At 39.9% G+C, this 24,527-nt stretch overlaps 1 protein-coding gene across 5 annotated transcripts in view; it reads left to right on the forward strand.

Annotated features, from left to right (window-relative positions):
• trak1a (trafficking protein, kinesin binding 1a) overlaps positions 1-21,015 on the forward strand; it is a 47,288-nt gene extending 26,273 nt beyond the window's left edge. For 4 of the 5 annotated variants that reach the window (XM_037536958.1, XM_017700414.2, XM_017700416.2 and 1 more), the window contains 13 exons: positions 1,157-1,273; positions 1,666-1,766; positions 3,193-3,301; positions 4,972-5,050; positions 6,247-6,377; positions 7,949-8,023; positions 8,568-8,705; positions 9,137-9,213; positions 9,494-9,727; positions 10,629-10,960; positions 12,894-13,220; positions 16,211-16,313; positions 18,055-21,015. In XM_037536958.1, the coding sequence (XP_037392855.1) occupies positions 1,157-1,273; positions 1,666-1,766; positions 3,193-3,301; positions 4,972-5,050; positions 6,247-6,377; positions 7,949-8,023; positions 8,568-8,705; positions 9,137-9,213; positions 9,494-9,727; positions 10,629-10,960; positions 12,894-13,220; positions 16,211-16,313; positions 18,055-18,826 (2,595 nt within the window). In that variant the 3' untranslated portion in view covers positions 18,827-21,015. Of the gene's footprint in view, positions 1-1,156; positions 1,274-1,665; positions 1,767-3,192; positions 3,302-4,971; positions 5,051-6,246; positions 6,378-7,948; positions 8,024-8,567; positions 8,706-9,136; positions 9,214-9,493; positions 9,728-10,628; positions 10,961-12,893; positions 13,221-16,210; positions 16,314-17,041; positions 17,143-18,054 lie in introns of all 5 variants that reach the window. The other variant, XM_037536959.1, reaches the window with a different exon arrangement.
• Positions 21,016-24,527: the final 3,512 nt, after the last annotated feature.

The raw sequence follows: 24,527 nt of genomic DNA on the forward strand, positions 1-24,527 counted from the left end.
AGAGCCTCAGAATACGGAAGTTTTGAATTTTTCTTTTCCTAGATGGTTCAAGGGATTTGCATGTAATCTTCTTTGTTGCTTAGTAAGTTCATATTCTCATCTTTCTTTCCCTTTACCCTCTCCCTTTTTCACATATGAACTTTAATAACTTTGGCCAGGAGAGTCCACAGTATTTTTGAGGAAAATTTTCATGTGGTTTCAGGCTTGAATTCATTTAATACAGATATTACAATTACACACACTCTCTTTCGCACTCTCTTTCGCGCTCTCTCTCTCGCGCTCTCTCTCTTGCGCTCTCTCTCTCGCGCTCTCTCTCTCGCGCGCTCTCTCTCGCGCGCTCTCTCTCGCGCGCTCTCTCTCGCGCTCTCTCTCTCGCGCGCTCTCTCTCGCGCGCTCTCTCTCTTGCGCGCTCTCTCTCTCGCGCTCTCTCCCCCCCTCTCTCTTGCTCTCGCTCGCTCGCTCACGCTCTCTCTCTCTCTTGCGCTCTCACTTGCGCTCTCTCTCTCGTTCCTCTGCTCCATCTTTTGTTTTTCTTTCCTTCTCTATTTTCTTGCTCTCATTTTTTCTTTGTTTATCTTTCTTTTTCTCTGCCTTTCTTACTCACTCTATCTGTCTCTCTTACTCACTCTCTCTCTTTCTTTTATTTTCTCTTTCTTCTGTTTTCTTTTTCTCTCACTTTTTCTTTCCTTTCTCTTTCTTTCTCTTCTTCCTTTTCTCTATTACTTTCTTTTTTATGTCATACTTTCTTTCTTCTGTATATATCTTTGTTTATCCTTTCTTTATTTTTCTGTCTTTAATTCTTTCCTCCTCTTTTTTATTTTACTTGCTCCTCTGCTCCATTTTTCTTTTTCTTTCCTTTATTTTCTCTCTCATTTTTTCTGTTTATCTTTCTTTCCCTGCCTTTCTATCTCTCTCTCTCTCTCTCTCTCTCTCTCTCTCTCTCTCTCTCTCTCTCTCTCTCTCTCTCTCTCTCTCTCTCTCTCTCTCTCTCACTCTCACTCTCACTCTCTGTCTCTATCTCTGTGTCTCTGTGTCTCTGTGTGTGTCTCTCTCTCTCTCTCTCTCTCTCTCTCTCTCTCTCTCTCTCTGTCTCTCTCTCTCTCTGTGTGTGTGTCTCTGTCTCTGTCTCACTGTCTGTTTGTCTGTCTCTCTGCAGAAAGAGCGGGACTTGGAGTTGGCAGCTCGTATAGGTCAGTCCCTGCTGAAGAAAAACAAAACCCTGAGTGAGAGAAATGAGTTTCTGGAGGAACAGGTTGAGCACATACGAGAGGAGGTGAGAGAGATGGAAGTGGATGGCTTAAAGCACGAAAATGCTGTTTGCCTCAGACTACAAATTTTATTTTAACAAGACCGTTCTACTGTCTTATTACTGTTAAAGAGACGAGTCTACACTGACGCTTAATTTCCAATCAACTGTTGCAGTTTTATTGAACAGATTCTACAAATATCCCACCCAAGCATGGACAGAACCATGAATAGCCTGTGACCAGCTTGATAAAACACTGCATTTTACATTTCTGTATTTTATAGACAAATGTTGATATTCAAGAGTGCACATGTGATAGGTGATTTAATTAGTGGTCAGAATGTGGTGATTTGATTAGTGGACAGGATGTGGTGTCCTGCAGTAAACTTTGAGTGTTCTGTATGTTGTGTGACCTGCAGGTTTCTCAGCTGCGCCATGAGCTCTCTATGAAGGATGAACTTCTCCAGTTCTACACCAGTGCTGCTGAGGAGAGTGAAGGAGAGTCTGCAACCTCTACCCCGTGAGTCTTCATTGCTTCCATCTAGTCTTTGTTTTATGTAAACTATATTTACTAGATTTATTTAAACAAGTCTTAGCTTTAAAAAATAAGCTATTTCAGTCTTATTATAAGATTTAACATTTAAGACCTCCATCTCAGAGACATTGTGTTGCTGCGGTCTGTATAGCTCATGTCACAGATATAAGAAGTAAAAGGTTATACCTTTTATTTCTGTCAGATCTTCCCACTTTCAACGGGCAGTAGCATTCCCATTTAGTTTTAGTAGCATTCCCATTTGGTTCTGGTCTCTTTTGGTGTAGAGTAGAGCTAAATGACAACAGTAAAACACTATTGACTAATGCTGTTAGTTTTACACCCATAATGCTGGTAATCTAGTGCTAGTACTTTATTGATTAATGACTTAAGATGACGCCAAGACAGACTCAGTACATTAATTATGTATTTGACCTGTTGTCCCCTATATAAAGAGCTCTCAATGGCTTTATTGTGTTTTTCTCTTCTCAGTATTGACTTGGCTTCACTAGCCTGTCTCATAAATCTTTTCAGTCTTGTTTTATTGTCTTCTTTGTGTTACTATGTTTCAAAAGCCCATCCCAAAGCTGTATCCTAGTTGATGAGCTCAAAGCTGATCCCCCAGCGCTATTTGCTGTTTTTGTGCTTGAAGTGAGAGGGGATGTAGGCAGGGCAGTTGCACTAAGCCTACAGCTGTTTTCGACTGACCCCTATTTTTCATTGTTTGACTTTTATCACTACTAATGCATCTCTAAAGGGTAGAAAAAAAACTGAAAAATATACAGTATCCTTTCATTCATTTGCAGCTAAAATGGCCATTAAGTACAAGTTATTTACGTTTATTATAGATTTAACTCTTTTTTGGAGACTTGCGTTCAGTTTTTTGTGGAAAGCTGCAGCAACATTTCTCTACAGCTCCAAAGTTGGTTGCTTTTTACATTTCTGATGCCAAACACCTTCATCTATATTAGGCCCATTGCTCTGAATGCCAGCAGATACACAAACAACTGTGGCTCTGAAATGAATTGAGAGTGAAGATTGACTTTCTCCTCTCTCTCAAAAATGAGAGCTTTTAGTACTGTTCGTCTAATGGGGACAGTTTAGCAGGTCTTGAACAGTTATTAGATTCTCATTTTCTGTGCATGTTTTAATAATGTATTGAACTTCAGTTATGTCTATTTTTCCACTTGTTTTTTATTGATTCTGGTCTTCATTATGCAAGTGAATTATTTTATATCTAATATCCTCAGAAATCTCTCCTGAAAATGAATAATATTGGATTTAATGACTTTTGCACAGTGTTGTATCTTATCCACTAACTTACATGAGAGCACCAGCTTGATTGAGACATAGCAATAGGGAGGATGCAAGCAAATTACATTGTGATTGGTTAATTATTTTATGTGTGTGTTAGGATCCGACGGAATGACTCCTCAGTGTCCGTGCCAAATTATTTCCCTCTGGACTCGCTACAGAAAAAGCTCAAGGACCTGGAAGAGGAGAACATTGTGCTGCGCTCTGAGGTGAGACACACACTCATGTTGGTCTTCATGTACTTAATCAGCATCTGCTGGAGAAGGAAGGGAGATTTGCATAGCTAAAATGACAGGAAAATAAAGTGTTAGGAAGAGACAGAAATAGAAACAGAGATGTTTTTTTGCTGTATGCAAATGAACTGAAATTAAACATCCAGGCCTGTATCGTCAAGCCTTATGCTTGATGCATATGGGACCAGTGGTTACTCTCAGCATGGAGTCTTCCTACTGTAACTTTACTCTGCAGATGACGCTCCACCCATTTGACCTCAGTCGAGGTAGAATTCCATGGCTTACTAATTAAATATCCCTGAAAAGACACACACACACACACACACACACACACACACACACACACACACACACACACACACACACACACACACACACACGAGCACGTGCGCGCACACACACATGCACATCATCTAAACCTCTTATCCTTCTGGGTCGCGGGGGCCTGCTGGAGCCTATCCCAGCTGTCATTTGGCAGAAGGCAGTATACAAACTGGACAGGTTGCCAGTCCAAGAGTCAAACACCTACACACAAAACTTTGTCCTTGATTACTTGGAAGAAATTTGTAGTACATTTTAATTGTCCATGGGCCTGACCAGGGTCATAGCCACCAGACCTGCCCAAACTGTTTATAGGCCTACCCAATTAACAGAACATTTATGTGACTGATTTATTTCAAAGATGATGCCACTTCATTTGTTCTATGAGCAATGTTGCTGTATAATAACCAATCAAAGCATTACACTATCCACCAAGCTCCGCCTTCTCTTCTCATCCCTCAAATCACTGCACAGCAACTGTTGCTGTCGAGCCTTCAGTTCTTTATTAGTGTGCCTGCATTTGAATTTGGAGCTGAAGATATGTGGTTAAAAATGTGACTGGCATGTTTAAAAGTGAAATTCCATCCCAGGCTCTGTGAAAATGTCAAAGCAAACATCTAACATTAATGTTACTTCAGTGAATCAGTGAAGACATGAATGGACCATAGACATTTTTTACGCCTGCTGTGGTAATGTTTTTGGCTTTGATTATTAGGTTGTGTAGTTTTTCCTTGTGGTTACACACCTTAGCTGTCTGGCATTAGTCAGTACATCTCAGTCTTGTTATCTTCCTGAGGTTTCCCACTATGGCAAGAAGCTTTAGTCTGCGATGATCAGGTTTTGCTCAGGTTTTTCACTTTTGTTGCGTTGTTTTTCCCCGTCTTTGTTCATCTCAGCTGTTTAATTTTAACTTAGTTATGTCATCTTCATTGGACAAATGTGATGATGGGACACTTTCTAGTATTTATACTGAATGGTATTGTACTGTGTTGATGTGATTCTGATTGCTTGCCTGAATGCAGTGATATCACCACAGGGCAAAAGTGCTGGACCATGCATGGCTATCAGGAATATGCTACAGCTGCTGTATTGCTTCAAAAATGTGGACTGGTAGTGTACAGTAGTGTATAATTACAGTACAGATGACACTATTGTAGTATGCAGGTGAACTGGAAAAGGAAGGTTTCAGTGAGGTTACATAGAAAGTAATCTTCCATATATAGATCTGCTTTCTGTAACATGAAGCGCAAATTGTTGGCAACACCTCATTTTACTTTTGTTCTCTGTGCGTGCGTGTGCACACGTGTGCATGCGTGCTCGCTTAGGCCTGCCACTTGGAGACGGAGACCATCTCCTATGAAGAAAAGGAGCAGCAGCTAGTTAACGACTGTGTAAAAGAGCTCCGTGAGTATACCTGTCTACCGTACCAGTACCATGTTTGCATGAAACCGTGTTGAATCAGAGAGAGCTCTGAAATCTGCCTCATCTAGCAGTAAAATTGGTGTCCCAATCTGCCAGCAGATGACCTCTGTCTTCTTAGGGTAGCACTCAGTCCTACCAACATTCCCAGCTGAAAATTAAGGCTTCGTTCACATAGGCAGATCTATTATTAGTGTCTTACCAAAGCCAAAACCATCTGCTTTCTTGGACGTTGGCCAATGACATTTTACTGTTAAAAATTCTGTTTACTCTCAGTTTAGGCTTAATCTGGTTCTGGATCACTGGCCAATTATTAGAGGAAGTTTGTGTTCATGCATGTCTTCTGAAATTAAGGGTATTAAAAGGGGGTATTTTACCCCTTTTGCAGAAGTGACAAGTGCAACATGTTGGAACATTATGGTGCGTATTTGATCATTTTCAGCTACTTTGTCAGATACTGATATTGGATGATTCATTCTGGATCCCATATTTCAGCTCAGTGACTGGATAGTGCTTCATCAACCCAGAAGACAGTTCCACTCGTCTACAACCAAATGCTGGGGGGGCTTTAATACTACTCTAGCTGATCTAGCTCATGGTGACCTTGGGCTCTTTTGCAGCTGCTCCAAAGCATCTCATTCTATTGCAAGTGCTTTTCTCTGGAAATTTTGCAAGCTTTGTGTGCACCATTTGAATGCCTGTGTCAGCAATAGGAGCCCCTTAAAGCAGCTAACTTCTCTAATCAGAAAGGGGGTCTGGAGTCTTTTGGACGTGCAGTACAAATTGGAACAGTACAGCAGAACAGTGTTTTGGGAGGAGATTGTTTGGGTAGTGCTTCTCAATTACACTTCGGACCCATCTGCACAAGTTATTTTCCCTGCACATTAGTAAGATCCTTCTTTAGCTCAGTCAAGCAGCAGAAAAGATACAAACTATCAGGGCTAGACAGGACTGGAGTTGGGAAACGCTGTCCTAACAGCTAGTCATAATTCTTGTTATATGGGTGTGATTTTATTGGGAATATTTTAATGTTCCCAAGAATATTATGACTCTTTATAGCTGAACTACCTTACAGTTCTAGATTTGCATTGGGTTCGTATTGGCGTAGAGACTAGATTTTCCACTGAACATGAATTGAACTCTTCCCTCACTTTATCTGTGCTATTCTCATTCTCTTGTAGGAGATGCTAACTTGCAGATTTCGTCCCTTGCTGAGGAGCTGGCAAAGAAGACCGAAGATGCCTCCAGGCAGCAGGAGGAGATCACACACCTGCTCTCTCAGATCGTGGACCTGCAGAAAAAAGCCAAATCTGTGAGGGCTCCTTTTTTCTTTTTTTTTTTTTCCCCCACATTTCATACTTGTTACTACAACCCTAATTCCACTGAAGTTGGGACGTTGTGTAAAACATAAATAAAAACAGAATGCGGTGATTTACAAATCCTTTTCAACCTATATTCAATTGAATACACTACAAAGACAAGATATTTAATGTTCAAATGGATAAACTTTATTGTTTTTTGCAAATATTCACTCATTTTGAATTTGATGCCTCCAACACGTTCCAAAGAAGTTCGGACAGGGGCAACAAAAGACTGGGAAAGTTGAGGAATGCTCAAAAAACACCTGTTTGGAACATTCCACAGGTGAACAGGTTAACTGGAAACAGGTGAGTGTCATGATTGGGTATAAAGGGAGCATCCCTGAAAGGCTCAGTCGTTCACAAGCAAGGATGGGGCGAGGTTCACCACTTTGTGAACAACATTATTGAGAACAATGTTTCACAACATGCAATTGCAAGGAATTTAGGGATTTCATCATCTACAGTCCATAATATCATCAAGATTCAGAGAATCTGGAGAAATCTCTGCAAGTAAGCGGCAAGGCAGAAAACCAAGACCTTTGATCCCTCAGGCGGCACTGCATTAAAAACCCACATCATTCTGTAATGGATATTACCACATGGACTCAGGAACACTTCAGAAAACCACTGTCAGTGAACACAGTTCGTCACTCCATCTACAAGTGCAAGTTAAAACTCTGCCATGCAAAGCGAAAGCCATAAATCAACAACACCCAGAAACACCGCCAGCTTCTCTGGGCCCGAGCTTGTCTGAGATGGACTGACACAAAGTGGAAAAGTGTCCTGTGGTCTGACGAGTCCACATTTCAAATTGTTTTTGGAAATCATGGGCCAATCCAGGCCAAAGAGGGAAAAGGACTGTCCGGATTGTTATCAGCGCAGAGTTCAAATGCCAGCATCTCTGATGGTATGGGGGTGTGTTAGTGCCCATGGCATGGGTAACCTGCACATCTGTGAAGGCATCATTAATGCTGAAAGGTACATACAGGTTACGTGTTACGACAGCGTGGCGTCGTAGTAAAAGAGTGCAGGTACTAGACTGGCCTGCCTTCAGTCCAGACCTGTCTCCTATTGAAAATGTGTGGCGCATTATGAAGCACAAAATATGACAACGGAGACCCCGGACTGCTGAGCAACTAAAGTTGTACATCAAGCAAGAATGGGAAAGAATTCCACCTACAAAGCTTCAACAATTAGTGTCCTCAGTTCCCAAACGCTTAGTGAGTGTTGTTAAAAGGAAAGGTGATGTAACACATCACATGTAAACATGCCCCTGTCCCAACTTCTTTGGAACGTGTGGCAGGCATCAAATTCAAAATGAGTGAATATTTGCAAAAAACAATAAAGTTTATCCATTTGAACATTAAATATCTTGTATTTGTAGTGTATTCAATTGAATATAGGTTGAAAAGGATGTGCAAATCATCATATTCTGTTTTTATTTATGTTTTATACAATGTCCCAACTTCATTGGATTTGGGGTTGTACAAGGTTGTAGTTAATGATGATTTGTGTGTTGCAGTATGCAGTAGAGAATGAAGAGCTCACCCAGCACCTGGGAGCTGCTAAAGACGCACAGAGACAGCTCACTACAGAGGTAACCGCATTCTGAAATGCACAGCAGTTCCAGCTATCTAGTACAAATCATCACACTCTCTAAAAAAAAACAAGTATCTCTAAAGCAGTACTTTTACAGTACTATTACATTCTTTAGTTTTAATAGAATTTAATGTAATAAGATTTTTGGAGCATTTCTGTGCATGTTGTATATGGTGTGTGTGTGTGTGTGTGTGTGTGTGTGTGTGTGTGTGTGTGTGTGTGTGTGTGTGTGTGTGTGTGTGTGTGTGTGTGTGTGTGTGTGTGTGTGTGTGTGTGTGTGTGTGTGTGTGTGTGTGTGTGTGTGTGTGTGTGTGTGTGTGTGTGTGCGCGCGAATAAGAGAGAGCATGGGCTAGATCTCAAATGGCTTTGTATGCCTGACATACTACACTCCATTAAAGATAGTTATGGCTTCTGCACCCAAATAGTGCACTATAGATTTGGGAATCAGCCTTGTTTACTATTAGATTATTATACAGTCTCCTCCTCCCTTTCTTTCTCACTCTCACTCTCACTCTTTGTGCGCCTCTCCCTCTGGTTGTAGCTGCAGGAGTTGGAGGATAAGTATGCAGAGTGTATGGAGATGCTGCATGAGGCTCAAGAGGAGTTGAAGAACTTCAGGAATAAGACAGTGCCTCTGAGCACACCACGCCGCTTTCACTCACTGGGCCTCTTCCCCATGGTGAGAAACAGCAAACTAAAACTAAGTAACTAGAGTAAGGAACGGCCTTATGGACATTTAAGGATGAGTTCAGAAGTGAAAACTGAAGTTAAAAGCTCAAATTCTTGGAGATACTATTTTTACCATTCATGCCATCCAGTGTAGTTAACAATCATTTGTGTGCTGATTTGTGCTGTTCTCAAGCTCCGGGAAGCTATATATCTATGCCCGGGCTTTTGCATACATGCCATTTAAGTTTACATATTTTTGTGGAGTCATGCAAAACTAGTCAAACAGTACAGTTGATGAGGAAAATAAGGAAAAGAAAAAGACAAAGGTGATTGTATTCAACATTGTCCTGTCCCATCTCTCACATTACTATCTATTACTGGCATCTAACCCTGCTTGTGTATATTTATTTTAATGTGTGTGTGTGTGTGTGTGTGTGACAGGACTCCTTAGCTGCTGAAATCGAAGGGACCATGAGGAAGGAGATTCAGATGTCTGACCCAGAAGTTGAAGAGCAGAGGTACCCATATCACCACTGTCAAATGTTAAACAAAGTTGAATGTGAAGTCTGTTTGTTGTCATACTGCTGGAATAGCAAATGTTCCAGAGTACCGTGCATATTTAATTTCTGCTGTTATTTGTGGAAGTGATAAACAGATGTAACTTTTATTTATTTATATATATATATATATATATATATATATATATATATATATATATATATATATATATATATATATATATATATATATATATATATAGTTTGTGTATTTTATTCATGTGTGTGCGTGTTTCTCCAGATTACATCCTAAGCGGGTCTTCCAGACGGTGCGGAACATTAATCAGACGGTTCGTCAACGCTCCATGGGGCCATCCCCTATGAACATCCCGGGGTCCAATCAGACTTCATGTGTGAGCTCAAGGCGTTCAAGCTGTCTGAGCACCCCCAGGTCCAGTGTGTATGGGGGAGAAGGGAGCATCATGGACAACCGCACCAACAGCCTGATGCTGGAGGGCCAGTCTCCACAGGACAGGTGAGTCCCACAACAAAGAAATACTTAAAAATTTGGAGTAATTGCACTGGTTCAGAAGTGCATTCGTTTATTGTAAACTACCAATATTACAAACATCTTTGCTGTTGGAACAAAACTTAGGTTCTCCAAAATATTGACTTTACAGAAGCACGAAAAAGAATCTTTCTTTACTTATATTGAAGGTTTGATCCAGTTTTGTACTATGTCTAAAGGTCTGGTCTTCATTAAATGTTCACACATTATAAAGGAGAGCTGATGTTTTCAAATGATTAAAGTTTTGTTTTTGTTCTGACACATTGTTTTATTTAATAGATTTTTTAATAATCTTATGTTGAATGTGTTTTTCCTTTAGTACCATTTCAATAGTATGTCATATTAAGAATTGCTGTTTTATTTAATCTTAACTTTTGTTCTGTTTAGATTGAAATACTTTAAGCTAGACAACATAAGGTATTTTTTTTAGAATTTTATTCAATGTCACAAGTTTTTTGGGAACAACAAAAAGTTATTACATGATGAATAATATACTGTAATGATCAAATTATGGTCATGTTACTGTTATCATCCTTAAGATTTAGGCACCTTTTAATTTTCTTCATCGTCAATAACATCTGTGAATTACATTCTACATAATGTCCTCTATATTGTACAGCTTTCTCACATAGGAATCCTCCACATCTCTGTTAGTCAATCTGGACAGATCTAAAATTTCTTTCCACCATGTTTCCAAATCTATGACCATTTAAAAACCTCTGCAGGTTTACAAGCATCTAAACTGTTCTAGCATATTTCATTATATATGTATTTCTTTAACAAAAATGATTTTAGATCATTGAAAAAGTCATTTCCAAGCTTTTGAATGATTGAGTACATTTTATATCTTCTCTCTTTGTTCCTTCAGCTCTGATGACTCAAACAAGAAACCCGGCACTCCTGGCACGCCTGGCTCTCGTGACCTGGAGGCGGCACTGAGGCGGCTTTCTCTCCGCCGAGACAACTACCTGAGTGAGCGGCGTTTCTTTGAGGAGGAAAGAGAGCGCAAGCTGAATGCTCTGGCTGAGGAGAAGAGCGAGGTGTATGAAGAGAGGGAGCAGGGCAGTGGCAGTGATGGAGGAGGCTCTCTGACTCCCGCTGACAGCATCATGTCCCTGGGCACGCTGCACTCTGTCTACTCTGTCTACAGCAGCCGCTCCTACCTGCCTGAGAAGCTGCAGATAGTCAAGCCTCTGGAAGGTGACCGAGCCAAAGGCAGGCCTCTGGCCCTGCTGCTTTTAGACTCCCTGTGGGCTCTCATTCACCACCATCCTGACAACCTCTCCACACAGCACTCCTTCTACTTCAGACACACACAGCCACGCTGCTGGTTTGAGATCTAAAAACACACACAGAAACATGCATGCACATAGAGTTGACTATTAAAGCACTTTATAGCTTTATTAATGCAGTTTTAGAGTGATGGCTAGAGATTTAGTGTATTTGATTGTGTAAAGTCCTGGTAGGTGACTGAATAAATGCACTTTGTATTCACATTTAGGGTGAATGCCACTGATTAAGTTGCGCTCTCTGCTGCCACCTGCTGGTAGTTTTTCACAGTGCCTTTTAGAATATGAATTCAAACACTTAAAGACAATGTGCAATCTGAATGGTAGTTTTCTTAGGCAGCATTTTTACACTGGTAAAGATTAAATGTAGAATTATGATACAATAGTGATGTTGTATAGTAATGATTTTGATATAGTAGTGATGTTTGTTTTTTGGTTGTTTGCATGATTTTGCTCTTTGGTTGGTTAGGTCCAGCACATTTTTCTTTATTTGTTTCTTTTAGCATTTCTCCTTCCCTGTTTTCTTTTATATTTGTTTAATCCTGCAGTCTTTTCTGTCACTTTTTACTTTGTTTTAACCGCCCTGAGTTTTTTTTTATCTTGTCTTTTAGTCTGTTTTTAAATTCTTCAATAAATTCTGCATTAATCTTCTCACATCCTTCATTCTCTCGCTTTCTTTCTGCATTCTGTCTGTTCCTAAACCTCAGAGCAATACATGCATAATCAAAACAGCATCATGATTGGGTTCATTTTAAGCACCCACCCCGTGCTTATTTAAATCTATTCAAAAACAGATTTCTGCAAAGCTAATTATAGAGTCATTCTATGTTAGATACATGAGTCAGTAGCAACCAGTCATTATTTAGTTGTTTGTCATTATTTCTGGTCTTTTTAGATTTTTAACCAGAAAATAATGTTGCTTAAAATGTGCTAAAGCTTATTATTCCTGACATACAAAGGAGCCCTCAAAGTTTGCTAACAATAAGCAGTTTTACCTGGACTTCACTAATTTTTGTTTTTTCAGTCCTCTAGCCTGGTCCAGCTGAGCCGAAGTGACCTGCTGTTCCACTAAGCATTTAGAAGAGTGTGGCTGTATGTACTATACAGACACCTCTAAAGGCAGTGGGATGTTTTAGAGCACAACATTTGCTCTGATTAGGCTCATTAGTATCTAGAACAAATGACGTTCTTTGATCAAGTGTCTAATCATGTTTGTCTTGGCTTACATACCTAGCAACAATAGCTTTTATAAAGTTTGCTTTCATTGTTAATGGATTAGTTCAGATTAATTTAGCATTTTTATTGGTCAGATGTCAGATGGTTTGCATACCATTAGCTAAGATTAGAGTCTTTTCACTACAGAATGATTACAATCTGCAGAAAGAACCTGTCACAGCCTTTGTTTGTGATACTGAGCATATTGCCGCTGTTGGAACAAAAACTTGTATCTCCATTTTTGTTTTTAATTGATTTGATTCTATTTATTTATTTATTAATTATTCATTTAAAAAATACCTGTTGCCCTTTACTGTGAGTGAAAAGAGAGATGAGATTTTGTCCCAACAGCAACAATATGATTGTAAATCATAAAGTACCCAATAACATAAACAGCAATTATTGGATGTATTTGTCGATTAGAGTTTGGATTCAGATTGGCTAACAACAATGCAAATAAACAGACGTCATATAGACGCTTTTCATTTCACACAACATACTCATGTCATTCTACATCACACAGCCATGATTATACACTGTTACAGTTTTAAAGGGCCTTCTTATTCAAAGTAAGGGGGGAAAAGGTTTTAGTCTAATCTGTCTGCTGTTTCTCTCTGGTCTTTTTTTAGGCTCGGCCACTTTGCATGCATGGCAGCAGCTAGCTCAGCCCAACTTGGGTGGTATTCTGGACGCTCGGCCAGGTGTGGTGACAAAGGGCTTCCGGCCGCTGCAACTGGACCTTGAGGAGGTCTACCAGTTCACAGATTTGGAGGAAGACGAGCCATCTGAGCATCAGCACTCTCAACCCACTCTCTCTACCTCAGGCCTAGGATCACTGCCCTGCTCGCCCAACATCAAACTCCACAGCCTGGAGGAGCAGGACAGGGTGAAGCGAGCAGAGGCGGGGGCAGAGCTGGAGCTGCAAAATGCCACAGAGGATGAGGATCGGTCATCTGGTGAGGGAGCACCCTAACACCGACCTGGGGGCCATCACAAACATCTTACTGCCCCAAAGGAACGCAGCGTGCTGGGAACATTTGCCTGTTTGTCACGTGTCATCCCTCCCCACACAACTCCATGTTACATACAGCACCTTGCATGGTGGCCTGGGACAGGCCAACACACACCCACAGCACGCCCACCACTACCTCATCCCTGCCTGATGTGTGCTGCTGTGGTAGCTTTGAGTATAGTGACTTTTTTATATTTTTACTTTGTCCTATTTTCAGATCATTTCTGGCCAGTTGACCTATCTGTGCTATACCTGCAAATGCATTCTTTCTTTTGCGGTGTTGAAGAAGGTTAGGTTGCAAAAATCTCATTCAACATTGAATTTAGGATGTCGGATCACCAGATAATGTTTAGCTTCCAGTTCAAAATGCAGTTCAAAATGAAAAATCCAAAATTTTGATTTAAAACACGGTCCTCTTCACTTTCCTGCACTTCACTGTTCAGTGCACACACATTCAAACAGTTTGGGTGGCAGATCAACAGTGAAAATGTCAGATGTGTGAAACCATCTCATAGTTTCTGCAAAGAATGTAAGAAAAGCAATTTGAAATGATTGTTCATGCAAAGTATACAAAACAGGTACATCTGAGAACTTCTGCACCACATGTTTCATAGCACTTAAAAACACAGCATCCCACTCAATAGGTAGAATACAGCAAAACAGCAGAAGCAGGAAGGAACGTCCCAACAAGCACATTGAAGCCGTCTGTAGTCACAGTTTCTGTGATGGAAAAAAATCACAAACGATAGTATCAAAGTGCAAAATATAACAAAAAAAATAATGGCAGTTGATGCGCAACTGTTCTGTTGTGGAGGACATTGGATTTCATGGCCCATAGTGTAATAATTTTACATTTATTTTATTTACATTTTATTATTTTATGTAAACTTTATCTTTTTCTAAGTTTGTTTTCGGCCTATTGCGACCTGCATTTTGTTTTTGGCCAGGGATTTTTCGTTTTGGAGCATCATTAGCATCTTTTGAAATTAATAACTAAATGTGTAGACTTCAACAAAAATGCGTGATGTGCTCCAGTTTCTCTTGAGGTTGAATGAGATTTTGCCAACATTAAAACTTTTCCAGCTTCGTGACACTTGCTATCATGAATGCATTTGTATGCAGAGAATGGATTGGTCGGCTACTTAGGGGGCCGTTCTTCCTGCAGTGAAATGAGAATATAGTCTGAAACTGGTGTTCATATTTTATCTGCATTAACAGCACTTTTTACTTCTAAGCCAATTACAGTCATATTTTAATATAAGACTTTGTCTACTTCTGTAATGATTTGCTTAAACATTGCACTTTGCTTCTTGTTTTATGGTGGTAGACCTCATGGGAATGGTAGTAATAGTCTACTGAGATTGAACCCAAGTGCCATAAACTGTATTCTCATTTCCTGCACCTATCACACTCATTCCTGATTAATTTTCCATCAGTCCTATAGGCCTCTTTGTAATTTCATTGCTCAGGGGCAATCTTGCCTTGCCAGTCTTTGCGTCTGCTTGATAGTAATTATCTATCCAGTCATACAGTTTACTCACAGCTTCCTTAAGTGCTCTTCACACAATCACTATAGGTTCTGCAGATAAATCAAAAAACGATACCAAGACCTCATACTTGAGTTAGAGCGCATAGTGTAGTGATGAGTTAGTGTCTTTGTGTGTATAACATGACCTCTATACATACACACTACCCCTCAGTAAGCCTCAACACATCATGTCCAGTCAGAGGTCATAGAGTGAAACGTGTGTGCTACAGGCTCAAGTGTCAAGAATTCTATTAAAATCTGTGTGGTGTGACTCTACTTGCTCACATGACTGACTGAGAGATACTCCATTAGCAACATGGCGGTCATATTTACCGCCACACTCAGACCGAGTCTTAAAGACTGGTGCCAGGCCTGTCAGCACTGCAGTGCACCCTTTTATAAACACTCCCCACAGAACACTGATGTAGTGTTACTGCCTCACTCTTTCAGTCTCATCAGCACACATATAAAGACCCCTACACTACTCTTGACAGTGTTCTTGTTTAAAGCATTTTTCTTTCTCACTGTCTAATGACAATTATCCTTCTTACCTATTGTTCTGTCCTATTGCATGACTGTCTTTAAAGCTGCATCAGGTTACTAGAAGTGCATGGTCGAAAATTTACTACTAACGTGATTGGCAGGCAATTTATTTTTGTGTAGGCTGATTGCTGAACTTTACACAACTTTTATGCCCTAATAATGCACTTGTGTTGCATTTTGGATGCTGTGCATGCATGGATCCATGTGTATGCACTGGCCTATCACATTTATTTAGCCTGCAAAGACCGAGCTTCAGGCAAATGAACAACAGTACTATTAGATTTGTTGCTTAAATTAAAATTGGCTACATCTGTCATTTTGGCTGTAAGGACATTGCATTTGGCCATAAATATGCATGATTATCCCACCCTTACAAAATACTTAAGAGCCATCAATGTCTTGATTATATCAATATTAGCAGATAATTGCCTAAAAAAACAGATTTACTGTACATTAGAGCAGTGCATGTAGGGAATGCTGGACTACTTTACTAAAATATCTACATTTACACATACAGTGTTGTATTTATTTGTAATACTAATACAGATAAATGCATTTTATAAATGTTTACATATCAGCATTGACAGATATGTACTCATACCTGCATCAGGACAGAATTCCAGACAGAATTCCCTTATCAGTGCATCTCTACTAATTACAAGAACATGTCTAAGTGAAACAGTAAAGTGAATTGAAGGGAAAAAAAACTCTTTAAAACCTACGTGTACTGGAGAATTAAGGAATTGTGGTTGTGCTGGCTTTGTCTTCCAGTCCTTGCTGCAGTTTTAACTCACTCTCTCTCTGTATTATGGTGTTAGAGTTTGTGCGTGTACTGATCTGTTCCTTTCCTCTCTTGTCCCCAGTGCATTTCCCTGGTAAATGTATGTCTCACACTAACTCTACCTACACCTTCACTACCTGCCGAATACTCCACCCCTCAGATGAGCTGACCAGAGTCACACCCAGGTGAGCCTTGCAATACCCTTCTCTCAACACTGGAGTTTGGCCAATGCTTAGAAGCCTCTCCTAGACCTGCTGTAAAGCAATGACTCCCAGCCCTGGTCCTGACGTTCTCCAGCCCTGCTCGTTTTAGCGCTGTCTAGCTGCTGAACAGCCACTTCATCTTAAGAAGGGGTGGTTAGTTGGACTAGGTGTTTCAGAGCAGAGATGCTTCAGGAGTAGGGCTACCAGTGTTGGGATCCAGTGCCTTACAGTACATCATTCGCCTGTGATCTGTGTATCCTTAAGCAATTTTTATTTTATGACTTTTATCTGAACTAATAAGTGTAGAGTTTTGTTCCAAAGCACACTTATAGACCACTTTTAAGAACTCCTATTTTTTCCATGATCTACATTGTTGATAGTAGACTTTGAGAAATATTACAGTAATAAAATGTGTTTTCCATTAAAGTCTTCTGTTACTCTTTTCAAAAACTTATGTTGTTATAAAAGGATATAGAGCATTTTGGAATTAATCTCATCAAATAATCTGTTGCTTTGTATGTTGCTTTTTCCTGCTTTCTGTGGTTTATAATCCCTTTTCTCCTAAGTGCCCCATAGACTCCAGCACATATCAGTACCACCACAAGAGCAGTGTTCAGTTATAAAGGTTTAGTGTCATCATGGAGAATTACTTGCCTGGATATGTTGCTGGTGTTTGGGTAGCCACACAAGATGTGATTGGCTCTCTGCAGATCATGTGATGGTGATAATGAGGTTGATGAGGAAGAAGCACTGTACCATGTTGTTCTGAGGCCAGGCTTAGAGCAAGCTCTCTGAGCCACACCCACACATGGTGAGAAGGGGTCATGTGACCTTAGCATGACGGGTCACAAGCGTGTGCACATGGTTCACTAACCGAACCTTTACCACTCTAACCTTCTAACTATCTTGGAGGGATGTGCCTCCTACTTCACTCTGCAGTCAGCGAGCAGACTGAGGGTTAAATGTCTACTTACATTTGCTGTACAGTACTTTAACATTTTAACTGATGACAGATGTGTTTAGGATTACTGTAAGCACTACTGTGGACACTGCAGGGCATGAAGGAGTGATGCATGTGCAGTAATCAGTTAGTATGTGAATGTCTTCTGCTGGAAATGTGTTTGAATTACTGTTTATCACTGTATGAGGAAGTGAAGCCATGTTTCATCATTACTGTTTTGAAAGCTTCAGTGAGACATAGAGGGCAGCTTCAAATTCTGAGCGTAGGTGATTCATATTAGAGTTTGAAATATTTGAAATACATATGTGGGCTTCAGGTTCAAATTCCACAAATCAGATTTTTACTGAATTTAGTAGTTAGAATTTACATTACGTTTGTATTGTGCCTAAAACCCCATTAACTGTGGTAAATTCACTGTAACACAACCTTGAGTGGCTTATTGCTTTTAGTCAGTGGCAGCAAAATAATATATGATAAATTATACCATGTACATTTGCAATGATAAAATACACCAAATGTAAATTGAATATATTATTGAAAGTTCCAGTGACAAGCAGTATACTTCCTCAGCAGTAGACAATGGTTACCAAACAACATAATGGTTCAAAATTTCATTAACAGCACAATGATTTTTAATGATGTGGCACATTAACACAGAATACAGTTGAGATGTGTGATTGCATCTGTATGTTGTCAGTATATCAGATTTTTAAGGAGAACTGTACATTTATAATAACTCTATATTCTTTCTGTGTTTGCTAGTCTGTTAGCAGCAGCTCCCTCGTTGGCCTCCTGCGTGATGTCCAACAGCAGTCTGCGCTCCACTCCGGTCTCCACACCCTGCACGCCACGCCGCCTCAGCCTGGCTGAAAGCTTCACCAATCTGCGTGACCACACCAAGACCACCAGCACTTCTCTGGGCCTGGTGCGTCTTCTGCAGGAGCGGGGCATCTCAGCAGCTGTCTATAACCCCCACAGCTGGGACCGGGCCCAGACAGTGCCTGCCCCAGAGTCCACGTCCTGCTCTGTCTCAGGTACAGCTAGCCCTACCCCTCAGGGCCCAGTAACACTGCCCTCCACCCCTCCAAACTCACCCACCAAATCCAAACCCGGCAGCCCTGTGCTGCCTCTGGACTTCAGCCCTTCTGACCCACCCTATGAGAACTTCCTAGCCTCAAGACCGGCCAGTTCCATTCTAAAGGAGATGCGTGGGACAAAGGCTCACTCAGACTCACAGTGCCAGACTGAAGTAAGTGTCCAGAACCTTCGTCTGGTAGACAAGGTTAAGCGTTTCAGCCTTGGCCCCAGAGCAGTAACCCCAGGGCCTGTACTGGGGTTAAATGGACCACCTTTCGGGGCCCATCCTGGGGTTACCAGCCCTATAGGAGGACTGCCACTGCCAGGGATGCGAAGAAACCGAAGTTACCCAGTTATGGTAGGGGCCAGCATGGCAATGAAGGGCCCAGGGCCTCCGACTGAAGATTTACTTTTGGCCCCAAAACCTTCCAAACAAACTAGCCTCAATGAGGAGTGAATGTTGCCTTTTTCTTTTTCTCCCTTACTTTTTGTTGCAACCCCTCTCTCTGTATATACAAGAATAAAGTACATTTCTCCTATGACAGATCAACTGTGCCTGTAAAAGAGATTTGTATAGATTATTTTGTATAGCAGCTGTGACTGTAAAACCATTTCTCTTTTTTATGTCACATATGGTACAGTTCATCCACAGAGACCATGGTGTGTTAATTCTGTGCAGTTGTTCTCCTTTACTTCAGTGTTGTTTAAAGAAATGGTCCACAGAAAATGCAAAGGTACACTATTTTCCCTTCACCCCAGATATTGTCAGTTAGCCAAGGCATATTTGGTGTCCAAAGTGTCTGATGATATTAGTTTTGGACTAGAGGATTAATGTTAATCAAGTTTATAACATAGACTCATAATATATTGACTTTGTGGCTCCAATCCAAATATAAAAGGGCAAACTTTAGACACTAAGCATGTCTTGGATAAGTTGAGGATTTCTTTTATTTGGTAAACCATTCCCTTAATCCTTGTCTGGGGACCCCCTGCCTTCAGCCCTTCAGTTGTGTTGTGGCAGGAAATATTTGTAAGTCGGCAGGTCAGTGGATCCCCAGGAGAAGTGTCCTAATGTCTAAAATGAGTTTTTATACTTGTAGGCTGGAAGAAAATGTAGCATGTTAACTAAGAGGGAATCTTGAGGCGTGTGTCCTGCTTAAGGCATTGTAAGCACTTTGATTTTGAGTAACTATACCATAAGACCATATCTTGTATTATGTTTAACTAATCTGGTCTTCCTGATCCCAGAGCACTGTGTGCTTAGAGCCTGGTTGTCTTTTTCAGCATGGTTAACTCAAGCACTGTCAAAAACTTTCTTCTAATGAACAGTGAAGAGCAGTGGAGCTGTGCTAATGCCAAGTTAACTGATTTAGACCTTATTTATGTTTTCACATAAGTGTCAGTGGAAACTTTTAAAAGCATAGTTTGAATAGTTTACACTAATAGTCCTACTTTTATGTTCACAGCATATGCAAGTCCTCGAATGCTTATTAAGGTGTAATATAGTGCTTATTACAATGTAATAAACATTTATATGGCCCTTAATAGAGGCTGTTATTAAAAAAATCTGTACTAACTAGCACAACAGATGGCGCTCACTGTACTGTAAGTCCTCTATCAGTCCATAGTTATGAGAAATTGCTGGAATTCACTGATGAAAGAGGAGAATATGACTGATGTGTGGATGATCATAGTTAGTAGAACATTACTGGCTGATTGTTCTTTGTTGATAGACCAATGTTATTTATAAGCGTATGCGTGTATATGTGTGTAAAATAAATGCAGTCTAAGAACTTATACATGCAAACTAGGTATAAAATACTTGAGTACGGCATAAAATTTGTTTCTGAATATACGTTTTCAAACAGTGTCCAGTTCTTCTGACACGAGTAGCATCACAGCAGAAGCTTTGGAAGTGTCCGGCCTGATTTACAGTGTAATTGAAAAGGTATAAAATGTTTATTTTTGGTGAGAGATTGTTTTAAACTTTCTAAAGCTTTAAATGCATTTTGGTAATTATGAATTGGAGTGACAGAAATATCGTGGTGCCTGATGTTTACGATTCATTATATAGTCCCATTTTGACTGACTTTGCTTGCCTCAGTATACACTGGATCTAACACAGCAGGCAAGGTTTTGAGTTGATTCTATCAAGAGGGTTTTTTAACCCAGCTGGAATGCAGATGTTGGTTAAACTATTTGAAGGGTGTTTGATCGTAGGTGGTCTTGGTCTGGAAAGCACATGGAGCCATAACTGTGTTCTGAAAGATGCCTGTATTTATATTCTTGTCTTTTAGTCACAGCAAAAGAGGGTTATCTGGTGAAGATGTGTGTGCACTTAATCATAACTTGAACGTTATTATTGAATGTATTGCAGAACCACTGAGGTGTCCTACATGACTGTGTGCTCATTTCATTTATGGCTTTTATTTCCTCAGATTACAAAAAGGGAAGTTTTGCCACTTGTACATTGTAAATTATAAATATGTAACTTTTTATACAAAAGGGCATAAATTAGTGAACAAAAACATCCAAATGAAGAGAAAATGAAACTTGTGGCAAACAGTGGGTGAAAAACAAAGTGGAGTTATATGCCTTCAGGAACTTACTCGCAGACATGTACATCAATAAAACACTTGAGCCAAATGTGGTTTCCTTTTTTTGTTTTGATAAAACAACATTAATATATTCATAATAGTAATTGTATTGAAAATAAAGTTTGCTAAACGTTACCAAACTCAGGATATGAATATGAAAATCTGCTCAAATTGGCTTGGAGTTTCAAATATTTACAGAGTTACTCAGCTTTTTGGCCACAAGAGGGCGCATTTTAACAACTTCAGACACCATCATTTAGGCTGTGCCACCATTCTGCTTTTTGTTAGACCCAGGTATTTAAATAATTAACCTATTATTAATGCTTTCTCAAACTATTTATTGCACTATGGTAGTCAGCTTTTGTTTTACTGTGATTCTCAGCTCCGTCATTGGGGCCCACCAGGTGGATCCACATCTTTGCTCTAACCATATGTGTTGGGCACTAGGCTAAAATATGTAACACTCAGGTGGGGCCCAAGAACTGGTATGAACATTGGGAGTAAACACGTATGAGAAAGTTACTGATCAAAATTTAGTTCTACTGGCAACAAGCAGGCTATGCATGTTTCAAACTTTGAAAAAGAAGAAATTAGGCTAGTACTGCTGGACCGCCACAGAGGAGTTATAAAGTATGTTATACAAAACAATAAAGTGAGTACACCTCCTTGTTTCTACACTTATTTTCAATTTTATCAGCTCCACTTACTATATAGATGCACTTTGTAGTTCTACAGTTACAGACTGTAGTCCATCTGTTTCTCTGCATACTTTGTTAACCCCTTTTACCCTGTTCTTCAATGGTTAGGGCCCCCATGGGACCACCACAGAGCAGGTATTATTTGGGTGCTGGATCATTCTCAGCACTGCAGTAACACTGACGTGGTGGTGTGTTAGTGTGTGTTGGGCTGGTCTGAGTGGATCAGACACAGCAGTGCTGCTGGAGTTTATAAACACATCAGTTTCACTGCTGGACTGAGCATAGTCCACCAACAAAAAATATCCAGATTACAGCATCATGTGGGCAGCTTACTTTGAGTACTGATGAGGGACGGGAAGATGACTAATGCAAACTGTGCAGCAGCAGATGATCTACTGTCTCTGATTTCACATGTCCAATGTGGGCCAAAAAGTAAATGTGTTTAACAGTGTGGACAGTGAGTGGACACAGTGTTTAAAAACTCTAGTAACACTGTTGTGTCTGATCCACTCAATGTACCAGTAACTGCTGGTCCCCTGTCTGTACTGCTCTACAGTTTAGAGTATTTGTGCCTCTGACAAGATCACATCTTGAAGAGCAACTCAATAACAGGAGATGTAGGATGAGGAACAGTGCTGAGGCCTTTATTACCACACAGTGAACCACAATGAGTGTTTCTCTCCCTTTTTTTTCCACTGGTGTATTTCTGTCTCCTTCATTGACTTTCGTCTTCGTTATTAATTCATGTTTTGGGTCATTAAGCGGTCAGTGCCCTTTTCCAGGGTATGTGTGTGTGAGGGGGAAGAAGCCAGATAAACTGCCCAGTTCCCAATAAGAAAAAAAAATATATGGACATGTATTTTTAAATATTTTAAATACATTCGCCAAAATGAGAATATATTGCCATATTAACCAACTATACTCTAAAATGTATGGGTAATATTACACTTAGACATAAATAAATGTATGTAAATGTATTTCTCAAATACATTTGGAAATGTATGAAAATAGCCATAATACTAGTCTAATGCACTTTACTGTATGAAATACCTTTTGAAATGAATTTGTATTCCAGTATCATAATTTTAAATATTAGCAAATGAACCTTTAACATGTTGTAGGTATTGTTACACTGTGAAAAGACAGATTGATAGTTTGATATTTGTTTATTTGAAATACATTTGAAATTCATGTGAGAGCTGTCTTACCACATACTTACAATGGTATAAAGTAAAACCTGCACTACATACGATTTCAAAATACACACACACACACACATACATATATACATGTATACATACTCTTTTTAATAAAATATATATTTTTATATATAACATATAAATATATATTTAATAAAAGCATTTTTGGCTATTTTCATACATTGCAAAATGTATTTGATAACATTTGGTAAATATACTTTTCCCATGAGGATGTAGCATTCAGTGGTAGGACATACAGTTGGGAAGTCTGATAAATGTGTGCATGAGGAACACAAAGCCATAGGGTCTCCTGTTACTCACTTTGGGAAGTCATCAGGACTTAAACACTGAATTGCTGCATATTTCACAAGGAGAGCATAATTAGTCCAGTTTAATTGGACTACAGCAGAGAATGTGAAACAAAAATCACTATTCATAATTCCCACTTGTCAATCCTGAGAAAAACTAAATATTGTGATATCATGTACCATAAAAAATGTCTTCAAGTATCATGATGATATTTTTTCCATATCTCCCACCCCTTTGTACCCCAAAGTGAGAAGTCGGAGACCCTGTGCCTTTGCATTCCTCATGCTCACATCATGTAATGCCACTGAGTGCTGCAGCCAGGCACTTTATCTTTCTTCTTTCCCCTCACACACACACATACACACACCCTGGAAAAGGGCACTGACCGCTTAATGACCCTAACATAAATTAATAACGAGGACAAAAGTCAATGAAGGAGACAGAAATACACCAGTCAAGACAGAACACTCATTGTGGCTCAGTGTGTGATGCTAAAGGTCTCAGCGCTGTTCCTCGGCCCTCGTCCTACATCTCCTGTTAAGTGAGTGGCTGCTTGTGATGTGATCGTGTCAGGGACACAAACACTCGAGGCTGGAGAACAGCGGTTATTTATTTGTTTACGCTGTGCTGTTATTCAGAGTGCGTTCTCCATGTTTGCGCAGACATGCTATGCGGAGGGTGATGTGGAGACTGCAAATGATCCTATTACATCTGTTGCACCTCACAGGACCTCTTACTGTCATACTGTGACTTTACACTTAAAGGGCCCATGTCTTATATTTTTCTTGTATTATTTTTCCCCCAATAAGCCCACTTGTAATATTTGTTTGATTGTATGTTTGTAGCACATCTGTCATAATTCTTTTTTGCATGACCATTTTCCAATCTCTCTTTATCCTCTAGAATTAAAGGAGCTGTTTTTGTGACTGACCATGTTGAAGGCTTTGTACAAAAAGGTCAGATTTTTTTTGCTTCTGTTGAAACTCATGTTCAGATGACTCTCCGGTGGATTTGATCTACTGATCAGAGACTTTTGTCACTGTTAGTGATCAGAGTCCATGCCAGCTCAAATTCCCAATATTTGAATAGTTTGGGGGTTTTCTGATTGCTGTGCTGACAATATAAATTGTAATAAAATTTTGTATTAATTTAGAAAAGAATGCAAAACAGAAGCATTTTTGTTAGTGTTTTCACTGCATATGTAAGTGAACTCGTTTAGTTCGGCTGCTGTGGATCATGCACCATCATTTAAAAAACAGTCCAGGCTTATAACACTCCTTATAAATTCAACATCAGTGGGAGGGCTGCCCTGTCTTAGCCTCAAGATGCAGATATTAGTGAATATTTTGTTTTTT

This window comes from Pygocentrus nattereri, chromosome 3 (assembly GCF_015220715.1).
Source record: "Pygocentrus nattereri isolate fPygNat1 chromosome 3, fPygNat1.pri, whole genome shotgun sequence".
Taxonomy (NCBI): Eukaryota; Metazoa; Chordata; class Actinopteri; order Characiformes; family Serrasalmidae; genus Pygocentrus; species Pygocentrus nattereri.